Genomic DNA, 20730 nt, shown 5'->3' with positions numbered 1-20730 from the left:
GAAGAGCAGTAGGTGCGTCCAATTTCTCAACTATCTTACTGAATCCAAATTGACAGTTGAAAGGAAATGCTTTGTAATAACTCCATATACAATAACAAAGATAAAGTTCTCCAGACTTTGTCCTAATTCATTTAGTAGTTTTGACATTGTACCAACAGTACCTCTGTTTTTGCCCCCCCCCCAACACAGAAAAATCTTAAAATTTAGCTTTAATTGTATTGCACAGCAGACCTTTTTTTCTTAGTAAACAACTCTGATGAGCAACACTTGAAAATTCAGATTTGAACAATCATCATCAATGAGTAAACATTTACCACATTCTTATCATAATTATTTCAGCAAACTTTTCATAGGATGCAATTTGATTGTCAGGTAACTTGAGATAGAGTTTTTAGGCTGCCTTTTAATAAGGATTTTTAGTATTGAACCTGTGAATTTGAAGCATATTATGTTATGGTTTTCCTTTGTTTTTCAAATGTTGTTTTGCTGGTTAAATACCATGAATTTCTGAGGAATTCTAAGAAACCAGAGAATGAGAGAAATTGAGTAGAGAAGCCTTTTATGGGATAGCAATCGAGAAGATTAATGAGAGGAGATTGGAATAGTAGCCCTTGTGTAGACAACATGAAGCAGAAGAAATGAAGGTTGAAAATAAAGTAGAAACTTAGTTACAAATGGAGGCAAAATATAAAAGGATAGTGACTGCTTGCACATTAAGTGCAAGTGAATTTCTGAAGAAATGGGAATGTGTATTCACCCATGGAGTAGAGTAGCAAAGGGATCAGGTTGCTATGGATGATTCTGCAAAATGGTACATTATTTGAGCATCATTTTTATCTTTGTGAGGGTGACCCATGAAAAAAAAACGGGAAGGGAACTGGTGTGTGACCTCCCCCTACCTTCCAACAAGGAAGTTGTCTATTTCTTGCCTATCCACAGCATGATATTTGAGGCCAGGAACAAACCTTTATCCAGCACTCAGCATCATGCCAGAGCTGGAATGCACTGCCACTACCACCATTTCAGCGTTTAGTATTTTGTGCTCATTATTGACATGAAGATATTCATTCTTGGGCTGTGGGCATCACTGGCAGGGCCTAGCATTTATTTCTTTTGGTGGTGATGAAGAATACATTGTAATAATGCATAGCTCCATGATGTCTCCCCTTGCTCAGTTTGTTACACCTGTCCTTTTCAAGGGCAGTATTTTGTTTTCTAAATTTAGAGTACCCAATTATTTTTCTCCGGTTTCCTCCCACAAGTCCCGAAAGATGTGCTTGTTTAGGTGATTTGGACATTCTGAATTCTCACTGTGTACCCAAACAGGCGCCGGAGTGTGGCGACTAGGGGATTTTCACAGTACCTTCATTGCAGTGTTAATGTCAGCCTACTTGTGACAATAATAAAGATTATTATTGTTATTAAATATGCATCTCCACACAGACAGCGACCCAGGGCCAGGATCGAACCCGGGTCCTCCGTATTGTAGGCAGCAGTGCTAACCACTCTGCCACCGTGCCACCCTTTCCTCAAGGACAGTAGTAAACCAATTGTTTTTTGAGACAATCTGAAGCTTCATAACTTTATTGAAGCCAGGTCTTTTCAAAACTGAACTTTAAGCTCTCGTCCTCTGGATTATTAGTTCAGCTTTCGACATTAATTGCCGGTTACATAACCATAGGACTCACCCTCCAGTTCGTCGTCACCCAAAGTGTTCCTGGATAACCTCTCCCATCTACAATTAATTAGTCTGTAATTTAGGTAGAACTAATAGTATAAGTAGTCAGAGAGATAATTACTGTGATCATGAATGAATTGATGCTATACTTTTTCAAAATTAAACTTTCCCTTTTCTGTTGAATGTTTACATTGACGCACATACTTTTTCCATCTTTTTAGTTTATTTGACTCTTGTGAATCTTTGCAATCCGTCTCTATATTCTCCAAGTTTGGCTCATCTTTATCTTAACTGTTGTAATATTCCACTTTTGAGTTCTTATATTTTTCTTTTCTTTTCATTGAAAACTGAAACAACGTCTATTCAGCTTCCCTGCTGTAGCCCTATCTATTTTTAAAATTTTCCCTTTACTTACATTTCTGTAAGATGCTTAGCTGTTTTATATTGTTTGCTAACCATTTTCTACTGCAAACCATCTTCAATCACACAACTACCCCTTCCATAAGTGCAAGGTAACTGAGGGCACCTTTGTCGCGGTGATTGAGACTATCCAGTTGGCTACCTTTTTCACTTTCCTCCCTTCCCGAGCCCACCAAACATTCTATAAGGATGTCCCCAGCCGGAGACCTGAACTTGCATCCTCTAGTTTTTCGCCAGTCTTTCCTGATGCCTTCTCCGAGCTCATTTTATCCATGAACCTAGCCTTCTGCTACCTCGACCTTATTCCCACTAAAATGCTGACCACTCAACTTCCTATCATGTTAGCCAATGCTAATTGTTATTGTCACAGTTCACTTTCATCAGGTGTTGTCCTTGTGTCCTTTCAAATCTGCTGTCATTTACCCCCCCACCTCAAAAGATCAACCCTTGACCCAGCTTGTCCTTGCAAGCTAATGTCCCATCTTCAATCATCTTTTCCTCTCCCAAGTCCTTGGATGTTTGTCACCTCACATATCCATCCCCATTTTCCCCAGAATTCTTCCCAATTAGGTTTGACGTACCACAGTCCAAAATGTTTCTTGCCAAAATAACAAATGATGTCCTATGTGACTGGGACTACGGTAAATTTTCCCTCAATCTACTAGATCTGTCTGCAGCCTTTGACTGCAACTGGGTGGGACTGATGACACCTGGGTCCAGTCTCCGCCATCTAATTCGGATCTGAGTATCACCTGCAAAGGCGTCTCTTCCCACTCCTGCACCATTAGCTCGATTCTCAAATTATCGATACTTTAAAAAAAAAATTTAGAGTACCCAATTATTTTTTCCAATTAAGGTGCAATTTAACGTGGCCAATCCACCTAGCCTGCACATCTTTGGGTTGTGGGGGTGAAACCCATGCAGACACGGAACAAATTATCTACCCTTGGTCGCCACCTATGTCTTCGCATGCTGCCCCTTGGCGACATCATCCAAAATCCCTGCCTTCGTTTTCACATGTATGGTGGTGGAACCGAGTTAACCTCACCACCACCTTTGCTGTTGCTAAATTATCAGATTGCTTATCTGAAATCCAGTAATAGATGAGCGGAAATCTCCCCAATTAAATATTGGGAAGACTGAAGCCATTATTTAGGAGTCGTTTTTGGTTTCTGCTCCAAGTTCCTTCCCCTAGCTTACTGCCTCTATCCCTCCCTGGCAGGAATTTAGGACTAAACCAGTGTGTTGCAACCTTGATGTTACATTTGATCCCTGGGTGTGCTACTGATCACATAGAGCCATCACTAAATGTGCCTATTTCAACCTCTAACATCGCCCAACTTTTCTGTATCCAGTTCATCATCTGGTGAAACCTTCATTCATTTTTAAAAAATCTCTACACTTGACTGTTTCACTGCTCTTCCACATTCTACTTTTCATAACATTGAGGTCACCTAAAGCTCTGCAGCCCATGTTCTAATTTGCATCAAGTATCATTCCTCTAACATTCCTGTGTTTGCTGACTTACATTGGCTCCCAGTCAAGCGATGTCTTGACTTTAAAATTCTCATCTTTGTTTTCAAATCCCTCCTTGGCTTTGTTTCATCCCTATCTATTTAATCCCCACAACCCTCGGAAATAACCTGTGCCCACTAATATCCAATTTTAGTTGCTCAATCATTGTGTCCGTACCCTCAGCCTTCTCGGTCCTAAGGTCTGGAATTCCACCCCCAACACCCCCACCCGCCATGCCTCTCCACGTTCTACTTCATTTTCTGCCTTGAAAGTATCCATAAACCTATCTCTTTGGCCAGACTTGATTCTCATATCCAAAATCTCAGTGTGTAACTGACATATTTTGTTTTATTATGCTTCTGTGAATCACCTTGAGAGTTCTAGTATGCAAAACATGCTGTACAATAAAAGTTCTTGATATTTGCATTTTATATTTCCTCTTGAGCCTCCTAATTGCCTTTTCAGCCTCTTTGCTAAGTCCCTGTTCTTTACTGATGTTGACTGACTTGTTCATTTTTTGCATTTTCTGTAATTTAATTTTTGTTTCATTTTTAGACTTCTAGCACAACCCCATAAACGATTCAAGGTTTCAGAAGAAAGGATACAGATACACATCCAGGAAATTAATTACCTGGATCCAACTAGACTTATGCAGCAGCATGGCGAAGGCCCTGGGGAACTTAATGACCCTTACACATTTGTGGATGGTGATATTGAATACAGCTTTACATCTATTAAAAAGTCAAAACTTGGATCTGAAAAAGATACAGCAAAGAAATTGCAACAGAACAAGGTAACAATTAAAATCAGTACATAGTAACATGTATCCCAGCATCTGAACATGTTCGTAGAAGGGCTTTCTTCATTTTTAGTTCTAATGTTTGTATCTTTGTCGTGAAGGATGGAACTATGCTAAATTAAATTGCGCCCAATAGTATCCCCAGTATATTCACAATGTAACTGGAGATAACTCTAAACTTTGAAGAAAGCTTTAAAATCTCACTTCAGTACCATAACTTGCTTTTTGTTTGATGTTTTTACTGTATTATGTACCTGAATCAAAAGATGAACATTTTCACTTGTGAACCCTCATTTTAAGTGCAAAATTTGATGCATCCCTGTTTTTCTTATTTGAGGCAATTACATTCAATCGAAACATAATCTAAAATTCTATTTTAGCTTGCTGTTCTATCCAGGAACATGTTGTAGTGATTTTAGGCATTTCTACACAGAATGTCCTGGCATCTAATAGGGATAATATATTTATTTTCTTTTGTTCTTCACTGATTTATTTTTGGACAAACTTACCATATCAATAGGAGCAGTATTATCCATGTGTTCTTACTCTGACTTCATTCTTCAGAACTAATATAACACCATAATCTTTTCCATGTTTCAAACCCAGATATAAGGCAGGAATTCAGGGAGCTAGCGTGGAAACTTAGATCTAGGACAAAGAGTTATTATCTCTGGGTTGTTACCCGTGCCACGTAAGAGCGAGATGAGGAATAGGGAGAGAGAGGAGTTGAACACGTGGCTACAGTGATGGTGCAAGAGGGAGGGTTTCAGATTTCTGGATAATTGGGGCTCATTCTGGGGTCGGTGGGACCTCTGCAAACGGGATGGTCTACACCTGGACCAGAGGGGTACCAATATCCTGGGGGGGAAATTTGCCAATGCTCTTCTGGAGGGTTTAAACTAGTTCAGCAGGGGCTTGGGAACCTGAATTGTAGCTCCAGTATACAGGAGGTTGAGAGTAGTGAGGTCATGAGTTAAGGTTTCAAAGTTGCAGGAGTGTACCGGCAGGCAGGAAGGTGGTTTAAAGTGTGTCTTCTTCAATACCAGGAGCATCCGGAATAAGGTGGGTGAACTTGCGGCATGGGTTGGGACTTCAATGTTGTGGCCATTTCAGAGACATGGATAGAGCAGGGACAGGAATGATTGTTGCAGGTGCCAGGGTTTAGATATTTCCGTAAGCTCAAGGAAGGTGGTAAAAGAGGGGGAGGGGTGGCATTGTTAGTCAAGGACAGTATTACGGTGGCAGAAAGGACGTTTGATGAGGACTCGTCTACTGAGGTAGTATGGGCTGAGGTTAGAAACTGGAAAGGAGAGGTCACCCTGTTAGGGGTTTTCTATAGGCCTCCGAAAAGTTCCAGAGATGTAGAGGAAAGGATTGCAAAGATGATTCTGGATAGGAGCGAAAGCAACAGGTTAGTTGTTATGGGGGACTTTAACTTTCCAAATATTGACTGGAAACGCTATAGTTCGAGTACTTTAGATGGGTCTGTTTTTGTCCAATGTGTGCAGGAAGGTTTCCTGACACAGTATGTAGATAGGCCAATGAGAGGCGAGGCCATATTGGATTTGGTACTGGGTAATGAACCAGGACAGGTGTTAGATTTGGAAGTAGGTGAGAACTTTGGTGATAGTGACCACAATTCGATTAAGTTTACTTTAGTGATGGAAAGGGATAGGTATATACCGCAGGGCAAGAGTTATATCTGGGGGAAAGGCAATTATCATGCGATGATGCAAGACTTAGGATGCATCGGATGGAGAGGAAAACTGCAGGGGATGGGCACAATGGAAATGTGGAGCTTGTTCAAGGAGCAGCTACTGCGTGTCCTTGATAAGTATGTACCTGTCAGGCAGGGAGGAAGTGGTCGAGCAAGGGAACCGTGGTTTACTAAAACAGTCGAAACACTTGTCAAGAGGAAGAACATAGAACATTACAGCGCAGTACAGGCCCTACAGCCCTCGATGTTGCACCGACCTGTGAAACCACTCTAAAGCCCATCTACACTATTCCCTTCTTGTCCATATGACTATCCAATGACCATTTGAATGTCCTTCGTGTTGGCGAGTCCACTACTGTTGCAGGCAGGGCATTCCACACCCTTACTACTCTGAGTAAAGAATCTACCTCTGACATCTGTCATATCTATTTCCCCTCAATTTAAAGGTATGTCCCCTCGTGCTAGACATCACCATCCGAGGAAAAAGGCTCTCACTGTCCACCCTATCCAATCCTCTGATCATCTTGTATGCCTCAATTAAGTCACCTCTTAACCTTCTTCTCTAACGAAAACAGCCTCAAGTCCCTCAGCCTTTCCTCATAAGATCTTCCCTCCATACCAGGCAACATTCTGGTAAATCTCTGCACCCTTTCCAATGCTTCCACATCCTTCCTATAATGCGGCAACCAGAATTGCACGCAATACTCCAAATGCGGCCGCACCAGAGTGTTGTATAGCTGCAACATGACCTCATGGCTCCTAAACTCAATCCCTCTACCAATAAAAGCTAACACACCGTACACCTTCTTAACAACCCTCTCAACCTGGATGGCAACTTTCAGGGATCTATGTACATGGACACCGAGATCTCTCTGCTCATCCACACTGCCAAGAATTTTACCATTAGCCCAGTACTCACTCTTCCTGTTATTCCTTCCAAAATGAATCACATCACACTTTCCTGCACTAAACTCCATTTGCCACCTCTCAGCCCAGCGCTGCAGCTTATCTATGTCCCTCTGTAGCTTGTAACATCCTTCCGCACTATCCACAACTCCACCAACTTTAGTGTCATCTGCAGGTTTACTCACCCATCCTTCTACGCCCTCCTCCAGGTCATTTATAAAAATGACAAACAGCAGTGGCCCCAAAACAGACCCTTGTGGTACACCACTAGTAACTGGACTCCAGTCTGAACATTTCCCATCAACCACCACCCTTTGTCGTCTTCCAGCTAGCCAATTTCTGATCCAAACTGCTAAATCACCCTGAATCCCATGCCTCCGTATTTTCTGCAGTAGCCTACCATGGGGAACCTTATCAAACGCTTTACTGAAATCCATATACACCACATCAACTGATTTACCCTCATCCACCTGTTTGGTCACCTTCTCAAAGAACTCAATAATGTTTGTGAGGCACGACCTACCCTTCACAAAACCGTGTTGACCATCTCTAATCAAATTATTCCTTTCCAGATGATTATACATCCTATCTCTTATAAACCTTTCCAAGATTTTGCCCACAACAGACGTAAGGCTCACTGGTCTATAGTGACCGGGGTTATCTCTACTCCCCTTCTTGAACAAGGGGACAACATTTGCTATCCTCCAGTCTTCTGGCACTATTCCTGTAGACACAGATGACTTAAAGATCAAGGCCAAAGGCTCAGCAATCTCCTCCCTAGCTTCCCAGGTTCCTTACTCAGAGAGTAGCAAAGGCGTGGAATGACCTGCCTGCAACAGTAGTGGACTCGCCAACACTAAGGGCATTCAAATGGTCATTGGATAGACATATGGACAATAAGGGAATAGTGTAGATGGGCTTCAGAGTGGTTTCACAGGTCGGCGCAACATCGAGGGCTGAAGGGCCTGTACTGCGCTGTTATGTTCTACGTTCTAATTCTCTGGTAACTATTCTGCAAGTATGAGTAATGTATATTCATCGTCTCCCCATGTATTTTCCATTCTTGACCAGGCATTTATGCTGAAGAGGAAAAAGACAGGAATGTTGGAGAAATCTAGATGCTTGAAGCATAAGCTTTGTGTCTGTACCAGCTGTTATTGAGACAACAAAATAAAATTTGTTCTTCATTATGGTCGATTATTGGTGGATTTAAAAAAAAAAACTTTATTGTGGAATTTAACTAGGGCACAGCATCTGGGGAGTGTTGTAATCAAGAAAAGTCATTGGCTTGTGCTTGCGCCCAAATCCAAATATGCATGTGGCTGTGAAGTCATGTCCCCCACCACTCCCCCGCCCCCAAGAAAGAGAGTTTAAATTATTGCAATTGCCTCCCTATTTCAAGTTTCCTATTGAGCGTTCTAATTTTTCAATGAAATTGGCGTGTATATTATCACCTATTGATCACCATATGCTGAAAATGTGATAAACAGGTATGCAATTAAATGTAAAAACAAAAGGCCAGGAATCATAGATCAGTTAACCTGACATCTGTAAAGAAAATACATGAACTTTCTTCTTTTGCTTATCTGAAGAACATAGGACTGGATCCTCTGTTCCTGCTGCTAAATGCCGACGCCGGCTGGGACCCTTGGTGTTTCACCAACGACAAATCGGCGCAAACCCCTCACCGATTCTGGTACCGGTGAGGGGCTAGCACTACTGTGGAGTGAAACGCCCGCGCATCGTGCAGAAAACGGTCGGAGGGTGGCCAGGTCCCGGGCCACGCATGCGCACGGCTGACAACGTGCAGCGTTCGCGCCATACAACATGGCACCGGCCGTGTGTGTAACCTAACGCAGCTGTCATGCCAGGTTCCCGCATGGTTGGGACCACACGTGGCCCATGCCGTAGGGAACTCAGCCATCGGGGGCGGACCGGCGGATGACACGCCAACGCCATTGAAGCGGCACGCATCACAATGACGGCAGTTTGGAGCGGTCAGTGCATGGCAGACTGGCATCAAACCGGTGCCGGCCCCAATTTTGGAGCAAAATTCCATTCTCTGCTTGATCGGCGAACACAATTTCAACGTCGGGCCATAGCCTTCAGGGTGTTTTAAACGTGGATTTCAAATCAATGGATTATACTTCATCAATTACGAAAATTCCTTGAAGAAATAACTTATTTAACAAATCGGGAACATATCTATTTAGATTTTCAAAGGCATTGGCAAAGGTTCTGGTTAGGTTACAATATGTCTAAGGGTCAAACTTATTTTATGATCTCAAGGGAAACCATTTACTTTTCAAAGAAAATTTGAAGTCCCAGTTATTAATTGAAAGAAGTATCCCACAAAATCCCACAGTTTAAATAAAAACATTTGCTGTACAAGAATTTTAAAATTCAAGTGCTAATTTAACGCTATAAGAGAACATTTAGATTTTCAACCTGAAAATCTCAGCAGTATAGTTCTGTTTTTAATTCCACCCAAAGGTTTCCGTAAACATTAAAGAATTTTGAGGATTCCGCCACTTGGGACCGAAACCAAGGTGTGCCATAGCTCATAGGAATTCACTTTGATTCTCCCTGGTGTTTCTGTTATTCTGGTCAAGGAAATTTATTGGAGTCCTTCCAGTTGCATTTAGCCAGGCAATCCTCCAATTCTCTTTAAGCATCACCAAGTCGTGGACACCGCAGCTCAAGCATGGGCTTCACTTATTGCTTAGTGGTCTGCAGTTCCTGGCAGCTTTTCTTTCTCTGCTTGTTTTCTAGTTGTTGCAGCTCCAGACTTAAAAACCTGCTTCAAGGCTACTCCCAAGCTAACGTTTTCTGTGTGAAATCCAGATAAAACATAAAGCGGTGAATTCTGCAATCTCTCACTATGGAATTGCGGCATACCAGGGATGTCCTGGACAGAGATCTGTGCTGGGACCCCAGCTATTCACAATATATATTATGATTTGGATAAGGGAACAAAATGTAATATCTCAAAGTTTGCAGATGATACCAAGTTAGGTGTGGGGGGGGGGGGGGGGGGGGGGGGGGTGAATTGTGACGAGGTTGCAGGGATCCTACACCATGATCTGGACAGGTTGGGCGAGTGGGCAAATCAATGGCAGATTCAGTATAATTTGGATAAGTGTGAGGTTATTCACGTTGGAAGCAAAAACAGAAAGGCAGATTACTACCTGAATGGTTGTAAATTGGGAGAGGGGAGTGTGCAGCGGAACCTGGGTGTCCTTGTGCTGAAGGTAAGCATGCAGGTGCAGCAGGCGGTAAAGAAGACTAATGGTATGTTGGCCTTCATTGCGAGAGGTTTCGAGTATAGAAGCAAGAATGTGTTGCTGCAATTGTACAGGGCCTTGGTGAGGCCACACCTGGAGTATTGTGTGCAGTTTTGATCTCCTCCTCTGAGGAAGGATATTCTTGCTCTCGGAGTGCAGCGAATGTTTATCAGACTGATTCCAGGGGTGGCGGGGTTGTCATATGAGGAGAGATTGACGAGGTTGGGAATGTTCTCGCTGGAATTCAGAAGAATGAGGGGGGATCTCGTAGAGACTTATAAAATGTTAACAGGACTAGACGAGGTAGATGCAGGGAAGATGTTACTAATGATGGGTGTGTCCAGAACCAGGGGTCACAGTCTGAGGATTCAGGGTAAACCATTTCGGACAGATATAAGGAGACATTTCTTCACACACAGTGGTGAGCCTGTGGAATTAATTACCACAGGAAGTAATTGATGCTAAAACTTTGAATATATTCAAGAGACGGCTAGATATAGCACTTGGGGAGAATGGGATCAAAGGCTATTGAGTTGGCTGATCAGCCATGATCGTGACGAATGGCAGAGCAGGCTTGAAGGGCCAAAAGGCCTCCACCTGCTCCTATCTTCTATGTATGAGACTTTAATTAACATTGATTCCTATACTTGTCCAATTACTGGACAAGTACATGGGTACTTTAAGATCTGTTATTCACCCATTGCTTTCAAAACGTCCTTTGATCTGGGACCCACATGAACAATTTAAGCTCCCTATAAGGGGGCTGTAGACATAGGGCAGCACGGTAGCATTGTGGATAGCACAATTGCTTCACAGCTCCAGGGTCCCAGGTTCGATACCAGCTTGGGTCACTGTCTGTGCGGAGTCTGCACATCCTCCCCGTGTGCGTGGGTTTCCTCCGGGTGCTCCGGTTTCCTCCCACAGTCCAAAGATCTGCAGGTTAGGTGGATTGGCCATGATAAATTGCCCTTAGTGTCCAAAATTGCCCTTCGTGTTGGGTGGGGTTAGTGGGTTATGGGGATAGGGTGGAGGTGTTGACCTTGGGTACGGTGCTCTTTCCAAGAGCCGGTGCAGACTCGATGGGCCGAATGGCCTCCTTCTGCACTGTAAATTCTATGATAATCTATGATCTCATCAGCGCCAAGAACTCACCCATTGTTCAATTTTTTTAAAATTACAACTCCGACCATGTCAAATAAACAGACAATCCTTTGATTGTAATAAATTCAAGTTTGTTTATCAAACTCTCAAACTGTGTATTTTCCATTTTATCTTGCATGTAATATTTCCTACCTCAACCTAAAAGTTATTCCCACAGCATCATCAAATTAGATATTTTCTCACAAGCATAGGAGTAGGCCATTCAGCCATCTAGTCTACTCCATCATTTAATTCGATCATGGTTGATCATCAACCTCAACACCATCTTTCTGCACCATCCCCATATCCCTTGATGTCATATGTACCCAGAAATCGATTGTATTCTACCTTGAACCTACTCAATGTTTTGAACTTCCACAGCCCTTGAGTAGAGAATTTCGAAGATTACCATCCTCTTGAGTGAAGAAATGCACACAGTATCCCAGGTGCGATCACACCATCTCTATACCAGTGTTTCTGAAATGTTCCCAGTACTAACAGAACCCCCGAGAAACATTCTTCTTATGTGGAAGAGTTAAAACCCCCGGTCGCCTATTCTCTTCCCCTGCCCCCCGCCCCCCCATTCCCGCTCCCCCCTCATAGACATGCGTGCTCTCCTTTCTCTCCCTCTCAGACATGTGCGTTCTCCTTTCCGTCAGACATGCGCGCACTCCTTTCCCTCCTTCACGGACAGGCGTGCTCTCTTTTCCCTCACAGACGGGCGTGCTCTCCTTTCTCTCCCTCTCACACACATGCGCTCTCCTTTCTCTCAAAGACATGAGCACTCTCCTTTCTCTCTCAAAGAGACACGTGCTCTCCTTTCGCTCTCAAAGACACGCGCCCTCTCCTTTCTCCCTCTCGGACACTTGCGCTCTCCTTTCTCCCTCTCGGACACTTGCGCTCTCCTTTCTCCCTCTCCGACATGTGTGCACTCCTTTCTCTCCCTCGCAGACACATGCGCTCTCCCTCACAGAAAGATGTGCTCTCCTTGCTCTTCCTCGCAGACACGCGCGCTCTCCTTGCTCTCTTGAGCGCGCTCTCCTTTCTCTCCCTCACAGACACGCGCGCTCTCCTTTCTCTTCCCCCTCAGACACGCGTGCGCGCTTTCCTTTCTCTCCCTCACAATCTTCCCTCTCTCACACTGCACTCCTCCATCTTTTCTCTTTGTCACTCTCACATACTTTCCTCTCTCTCCCTCATCCCACAGCTGCTACCCCGCTTGCTTAACCATGGAAATTGGTAGATTTCCAATGATAACCAAAAATAAATCTTGTTGAAGGACCATGATTACAGAAGATCTGCAAAAATGTTCCCTGTAACCTCTAATACTTTAATATGTACGGAACAAGTGCTGAGCATGAGATTGATACGTGTTAAACATTAAAGTAGATAGGCTAAGGAATAGCAAAAATATTTAACGTAGCTGTTATTAATGCTAGGTGCATTGCAAGAATACGAGTCAAGTCAAAGTAAACTTTCGTGACGTTATTGGGTCATAGTTGAAGCTCATTTTGTATTACTTCTGTTCCCCATATCTCTAAACCATGTTATATTGAAGATGGGCTAAGAGCAACAGATTTTATGGTTGCCAACCAGTTAGTAAACTTGAACCATGAGCATATAGCAATACAATTGATGAGCTTTAAATAAGATTTGTTGCAGAATGTGCATAATTTAAACCAATTTTCTGTCTATTGCATATCTTTTTATTTTTAAAACATTAGGGTCAGGAGGGTAAATATAAATAGATAAGATAGAATAATAGAACCGGATTTATTTCTGTATCTATTATTAATATTCCAAAAAACAGTTGGCCTGGTATGTTTTCTGAACCTGAGAGTCATAATTTGCACCATTTTATTTAACTTAAATATGTTGTGGACAAATCTTAAGATATTTCAGGATATGCTGTTTTCCTTTTCAGCTTGAAGATGGATTTGGTACTAGGGACGCTCCAGCTAGTCATGCTGCACAGTTGCCTGATGGAAAAGATGCCATGTCTATTTTTAGCACTGCTCCGAAATCAGGTATCCCAACATGTATCCTGACCTATTGATAAGCATTCAGTAGTGACTCATGCAATCAGAAAAGAACATTTTACAAAGTTTATTTTGCTTACCCATCTAAATAGAGTTTTTGTATGCTGAACTCTTTTTTTTTTTTTTCTTTAGAATCACGACAATCTCCAACAGGGCGAACAGTTCCTGCCAGCCTCACACGAGAGACTGACCTAGTGGTATCTTTGAATGATCTGGACAATCTTTTTGACAACTCTGATGATGAGGAAAATGCGGTAAGTGTAATTATATTTACAAAAATTGGCACAGCAAAAAAAACCCGCATCATATCCATTGCCTGTGGGATTTAAACATTATTAATTGATCTTTAATGATGACCTGTTCCAAGAATATGAAATGCAGTCTTTGTTACTTTAATGAAATCCAAAATACTTGACAATTAAGTGCTACTTGTGAGTATAAATGAATCCATAAGTTAATATCGCATTGTAGAAATCTGTTATGAAAGTTGTTTTTACTTTGTCTCCCAAAAAATTGATTCATCGTTCTGTATTGAAGTTTTAAGACTAATCATTTGTCCAAAGTGGGTTACTCATGTTATATGTAGTTCGGTTCTGTCAATGTAGCCGAATTCGATCATTACAATTGGTGCTTCAGCTCTCGTCCCTCAATTTAATGCTTATAAATAGTTAACTAGACAGTGAGATGATATGTTGGACTACTTTTTCTGAATGTTTTTCTGAATGGAAGGTTGTGACCCATGGTGTTCCACACGGGTCGGTGCTTGGGCCTCTGTTAGTCGTGGTGTACATAGACGATTTGGAGGAAACTGTAGCGGTCTGATTAGTAAGTTCGCGGATGACACCAAGGTTGGTGGAGTGGCAGATAGTGTTGAGGATTGTCAGAAGATACAGCAGGCCATAGATAGGTTGGAGACTTGGGCAGAGAGATGGCAAATGGAGTTTAATCCAGACAAATGTGAGGTGATGCATTTTGGTAGGTCGAACATAGAAGGGAAATATACCGTAAATGGTAAAACTCTTAGGAATATAGAAAGTCAGAGAGATCTGGGCGTGCAGATCCAGAAAGATGCGGAGGCTTTGCAGAGGGCTCAGAGGAGGTTTACCAGGATGTTGTCTGGTCTGGAGGGTGTTAGCTATGTGGAGAGGCTGAATAGACTCGGACTGTTTTTATTAGAAAGACGGAGGTTGAGGGGTGACCTGATAGAGGTCTACAAGATTATGAGGGGCATGGATTGAGTGGATGAGCAGGCACTCTTTCCCAGGGTGGAGGGGTCAGTCACCAGGTGGCATAGGTTTAAGATCCGTGGGGCAAAATTTAGAGGAGATGTGCAAGGCAGGTTTTTTACGCAGAGGGTGGTGAGTGCCTGGAACAAGGAAGTGCTGAGGGTTTTGGCCAAGGTTGGTATCATGACCGGTACAGGCTTGGAGGACCGAAGGGCATCTTGTTCTTTGTCATTTTGTTCTTTTTTCTTTGTACTTTCATTCCAATACAATATTACTAACAAATGGACAGTACATTTTATCTGTTTGTGCCCATTTTTACAAAGTAGTCAAATTGTTTTGATCAGCTGAGCATCATGGTGGCGCAGTGGTTATCACTGCTGCCACGGCGCCGAGGTCTGAGGGTTAGATCCCAGCCCTTGGTCACTGTCCGAGTGGAGTTTGCACTCCCCGCGTGTGTGTGGGTTTCGCCGCCACAACCCAAAGGGTAAGTGGATTGGCCACGCTAAATTGCCCCTTAATTGGAAGAAATGAATTGGGTACTCTAAATTTATGGGAAAAAAATAGTTTTGATCAAAATTCTGAATAGACAATTAAACCTGAACTCAAAATGTTACACTTATCTGTTTTAATGTTCAAATATACGAGCAAAGGTTATCTCTGAAATACTGGCTGGGCTGAAACCATAAGACCATAAGACATAGGAGTAGAATTAGGCCACTCGGCCCACCAAGTCTGCTCCGCCATTCAATCATGGCTGATATTTTCTCATCCCCATTCTCCTGGTTCTCCCCAAACCCGTGATCCCCTTATTAAACATGAACCTACCAATCTCTGTTTTGAAGACACTCAGTGAATTGGCCTCCACAACCTTCTGCGGCAAAGAGTTCCACAGATTCACCACCCTCTGGCTGAAGAAATTCCTCCTCATCTCTGTTATAAAGGATCGTCCCTTTAGTCTGAGATAGTCTCCTCTGGTTCTAGTTTTTCCTACAAGTGGAAACATCCTCTTCACGTCCACTCTATCCAGTTCTCACAGTATCTTGTAAGTTTCAATAAGATCCCCTCTCATTCTTCTAAATTCCAATGAGTACAGACCCAGAGTCCTCAACCGTTCCTCATACAACAGGTTCTTCATTCCAGGGATCATTCTTGTGAACCTCCTCTGGACCCTTTCCAAGGCCAGCACATCCTTCCTTGGATACGGGGCCCAAAACTGCTCACAATACTGCAAATGGGATCTGACCAGAGCCGTATACGGCCTCAGAAGTATATCGACATGAATGCTAACATTGCATTTGCCTTCTTAACTGCCGACTGAACCTGCACATTAACTTTAAGAGAATCGTGAACAAGGACTCCCAAGTCCCTTTGTGCTTCCGATTTCCGAAGCATTTCCCCATTTAGAAAATAGTCTATGCCTAAATTCCTTCTTCCAAAGTGCATAACCTCACACTTTTCCACATTGTATTTCATTTGCCACTTCATTGCCCACACTCCTAGCTTGTCCAAGTCCTTCCTCAGCCCCCTTGCTTCCTCAATACTACCTATCCCTCTACAGATCTTTGTATCATCTGCAAACCTTGACAAAGCTGTGCTGACTCAGTCCTATTTTACCATGCACTTCCAAGTACTTTGCAATCTCATCTTTAATAACAGACTCTAAAATCTTACCAAGACCGAAGCCAGGCTAACCGGCCTATAATTTCCCGTCTTCTGCCTCCCTCCCTTCTTAAACAGTGGTGTTACATTAGCCACCTTCTAGTCCTCTGGAACCCTTCCTGCCTCCAGTGATTCCTGAAAAATCATCACTAATGCCTCCACAATTTCCTCAGCTATCTCTTTTAGGACCCTGGGGTGTAGTCCATCCGGTCCAGGTGACTTATCCTTTCCCCAGAACCTTCTCCTTAGTAATGGTCACTGCACTCACCTCTTGCCCTCTAGTTCTCCTGGAGCTCTGGCATCCCACTGGTGTCTTCCACCGTGAAGACTGATGCAAAGTAACTATTCAGTTCATCTACCATTTCTTTGTTTCCTATTATTACTTCTCCAGCCCCATTTTCCAGTGGTCCAATGTCTATTTTTGTCCCTCTCTTACCTTTGATATATTGAAAAAAATCTCTTCCTTTATAGTACTAGCTAGCTTGCACTATACTTCATCTTATCCCCCTTATTGTTTTTTTAGTTGTCCTCTGCTTGCTTTTAAAGGCTTCTCAATCCTCTGGTTTCCCACTAATCTTCGCCACTTTGTATGCTTTTTCTTTAGCCTTTATGCTGTCCTTGACATCCCTCATCAGCCATGGATGCCTTGTCCTCCCCTTAGCATGTTTCCTCCTCCTTGGGATGAATTTCTGTTGTGCCTCCCTAATAACCCCCAAAACTCCTGCCAATGCTGTTCCACTGTTTTCCCTGCTCGGCTCCTTTTCCAATCAACTCTGGCCAGCTCCTCCCTCATGTCTTTGTAGTTACCCTTATTTATTATCTGATTGCAGCTTCTCCCTTTCAAACTGCAGGGTAAATTCTATCATATTATGGTCACTGCTCCCTAAGTGTTCCTTCACCTTAAGTTCCCTAATCAAGTCTGCCACATTACACATTACCAAATCCAGAATTGCCTGTTCCCTGGTAGGCTCTGTCACAAACTGCTCAAAAAAACATCTCTTAGACATTCCACAAATTCAATTTCTTGGGATCCAGTATCAACCTGATTTTCCCAGTCCACCTGCATATTGAAGTCCTCCATGATTATTGTAATATTGCCTTTTTTTACACGCCTTTTCTCACAATTTTTAAGACCACGGTCTTGCATTTTCAGCTTTTATTGATTTTCTACTGTAAAGTTCACAATTTTACCCTAAAAGGCTATTTGGATATTTCAATTTTTACCTTTTTATTGACGACGTCATCTTTATAAAAATGACTATTTTAATGTGTATATTACCTGGATTTGAGCTTCACGTGCTGCTTGTAGCTTTCAAAACGTTGTTCCAGCAGCCAGTGAAGTTGCTAGACCATGGAAAGCCTGAGGTTGATTCTCTGAAATAGTTGTTGACAACAGGAAATAGACAAATATCCAATGAAAATGGAGTCCCTCTTTGAACTCCTGCAACCCTTCACAACTGCTTGCAAGCTGCTAGGATTCTTTCCATTGATGCACAGGATTTATTTTGCATTCCCTCACTTCATACCATTGTTTTTGCTGAGCTGCACTATGGAGAAGAGAATGAAATATATGGTGGTGAATATCTTTGTGGATATTCTAAATGAAGGATACCACAATAAGGTCAAATCCGCATTTGAAGATTCTTGGAAAATTTAGCAGTAAATGAGAAAATGCTGTTGTTTAAATCTGAATCCTGTAAAATTTTCATAGAGGTGATAAATGTTGACCCTTTCCCTTTCCTGCGGGAAGATCTTTAATCCCAATTGCTAGTTGCAACATGAAGGGTTTTTCAATCTTCGACAACTCATGATGAGGGCAATTCCATGGTACATTTGCTAGTTTACATGGAGATGTGAGCCTCGTTTCAATTTCCCCATTAGATTTCTAGCCATTGCTTAATGATGTGTTTTCAGATGTAACTCTTCCAGCTCTGCATGCTACCTATTGCTGCAACAATAAATATAAATGCTCAAACATATCTTAAAAATAATCAGCAAATTAATATAGGGCCCGTGACTTAGTAAAAAAGCATCATACTTTGAAAATTCACATTCTGCAGAAAATACCAGCTGCAATTTTGTAATTATTTCTACAGTTTTGAGAATACCTCTTTTTTTTTTTTTTTTTTTTTTTTTTTAACGCATTTTATTCAAACTTGTATCAAAGTAGGTTACAGCAAATAAACACCCCGGGAAACATTCTTCCCAACAATCAACTATACAGTTTGTACAGGCTTGTCTCCTTTTTCATTTCTCCCCCCCGCGCGCGCGACGAACAGCTCCTCAAACACGGTCACAAACATCCCCCACCTTTTTGAGAATAGCTCTTTTATCATCATTCCGTGAAAATTGCTTTTACAGAGCCTGAAATTTCAATTTTGATAGCGAAAGGAAAAGAAGTTAAATGTTAAACAGTTGTGCATTAATGTTTTTGCCTCAACTAAAAATGAGATGTGTTGAGTTGTAATATAAAACGTTTAGAGTGTGCGTGCTCATACAGAGAACATACTTGCGAAAAAATATTGCTAAAATGCATTCAATATTTTTCGATTATTGCACTTCTGACTTTCTTGCCCCAAAATTTGTTATTGTGTTTGGGTCCAAACTAAGCATAGTATTACCCAGATTTCTTCTCAGCAATAAAAATAAATACTACATGGTTCATTTAAAAGAATACTTCTGTCTATTGCAGACTTCCCCAACACGGTCTAAGCAAGCAAATGCAGGATCAGAAGACAGGGCTGTTGGAAAAGATGTGAAGACAACAGGGCCTTATCCTCCAAGTAAGCATTTATCGTGTTTGTCAATGTTTTTCATGACCTGGTCTGAAGAATATTCCAGGCTGTACAACTTGGAATATTCAGAAAGAGATGCTTGAGTTTTTAAAAGAAAGTAGAAGTTCAAAATGAAATGCTGACATTTTTAAACATCAGGTGTGGAGTTAACAAGATTTTGAGGAATATAAAATCCTGTTGAGACCAAAATTTAAAGAGCACACTGGGTAGTTGGTGATGATTCGAAACAAACAATTATTATGGCGGCACTGCAGCGCAATGGTTAGCATTGCTGCCTCACGGCACCAAGGACCCGGATTCGACCCTGGCCCCAGGTCCCTGTCCATGTGGAGTTTGCACATTTTCCCCGTGTCTACGTGGGTCTCACCTCCACAATGCAAAGATGTGGATTGGCCATGCTAACTTGCCCCATAATTGGAGCGGAAAAAAAAATTGGGTACTTTAAATATAAAAAAGAAACAAACAATTATAAGCTTGTGTATGTTTGCAAAAAATGAACAAGAGAATGACATTCTTGGCTTCATTCAGCTGTTGCAGATCTGCAAAGAATGTTTCCGACTCCTCCATCTCTAGAGCAACATCCAGCATTTTCTCCAGTAATGAACTACAAAGATGGTGTTAATTCAGAGATGCCTGCAGGGATGAACAGTGTGGAGAATCCAGTGGGCAGCATGACTGCAATTCAGTTCGCAGAATTTAAAATGCAGGTGGAAGATCGACTGGGCAGTCCTAAGCCTGAAGAAATAACAGTTAGTAGAAGAAAACAAATGTTCAATATTCTTGCAATTTGATGGAAAAAGAATTATGTTCACAACTTTGTGTATTTAATATTTTCAAAGGGCACTATTAAAATATTACTTGTGATAGATTTTTTTTTAAATTCTGAAATTTTTGGAATTGATTATTTGAAGTATATTTCCAAAGTAATGTATTTTGATGCTCCTACAGGATTTCTCTTATGTACACAAACCCCCAAAAGCCAAGGCCTTTGTTGGGTCTTCAATGTTTGCACCACTAAAAGCAGTGCCCAGTCAATGCCTTGCTCCACTGAAAATACCCGATGCCTGCATATATAGACCATCATGGGCTATTCCTCCAAAAATCGAACAACTGCCTGTACCACCTTCTGCTTCATTAAATAGGGATGGATATGTGTAAGTGCTTAAAAGCGTTTGCCTCAAGTTTATTGTACTTAGAATCTGGTCTTTAAAAACATTAGGATCTGAAACATGTAACTGGTAGGGGCTACTTAAAATTTGAATTTCAGAAGCTAAAGTTTAAAAGAACAGTCTCTCTTTAAAAAGTGTTTGAAAGCAATTGTAGAATTTTGTAGTCTACTTTGTAGCAAAATATAATTTTGTTGCTTTTTGACAATTGATAGCATTTGCAAATCTGTTTTTATTCTGGTCAAAGTCTATCCTTGCAAAATTATTGTGGTAAAATTTCACACCTTTTATACCTATTTTCTTATATGTTTTTGGTGCATAATTCCAGCTGTGTTTCGAGCTGATGACAAGGAAGTAAAAACAATAAAATGTAAATTTACATTTTA

General features: G+C 41.8%; 1 protein-coding gene across 1 annotated transcript in view; it reads left to right on the top strand.

Annotated features, from left to right (window-relative positions):
• Nucleotides 1-20730, top strand: part of LOC140408846 (mediator of RNA polymerase II transcription subunit 13-like) — a 325611-nt gene that overhangs the window by 258776 nt on the left and 46105 nt on the right. The window contains exons 11-16 of the mRNA XM_072496607.1: nt 4169-4406; nt 13384-13486; nt 13631-13752; nt 19076-19166; nt 19707-19927; nt 20127-20332. Of these exons, the coding sequence (XP_072352708.1) occupies nt 4169-4406; nt 13384-13486; nt 13631-13752; nt 19076-19166; nt 19707-19927; nt 20127-20332 (981 nt within the window). The remainder of the gene's footprint in view (nt 1-4168; nt 4407-13383; nt 13487-13630; nt 13753-19075; nt 19167-19706; nt 19928-20126; nt 20333-20730) is intronic.

This window comes from Scyliorhinus torazame, chromosome 1 (assembly GCF_047496885.1).
Source record: "Scyliorhinus torazame isolate Kashiwa2021f chromosome 1, sScyTor2.1, whole genome shotgun sequence".
NCBI lineage: Eukaryota > Metazoa > Chordata > Chondrichthyes > Carcharhiniformes > Scyliorhinidae > Scyliorhinus > Scyliorhinus torazame.
This window is presented reverse-complemented; position numbering and strand designations above follow the sequence as displayed.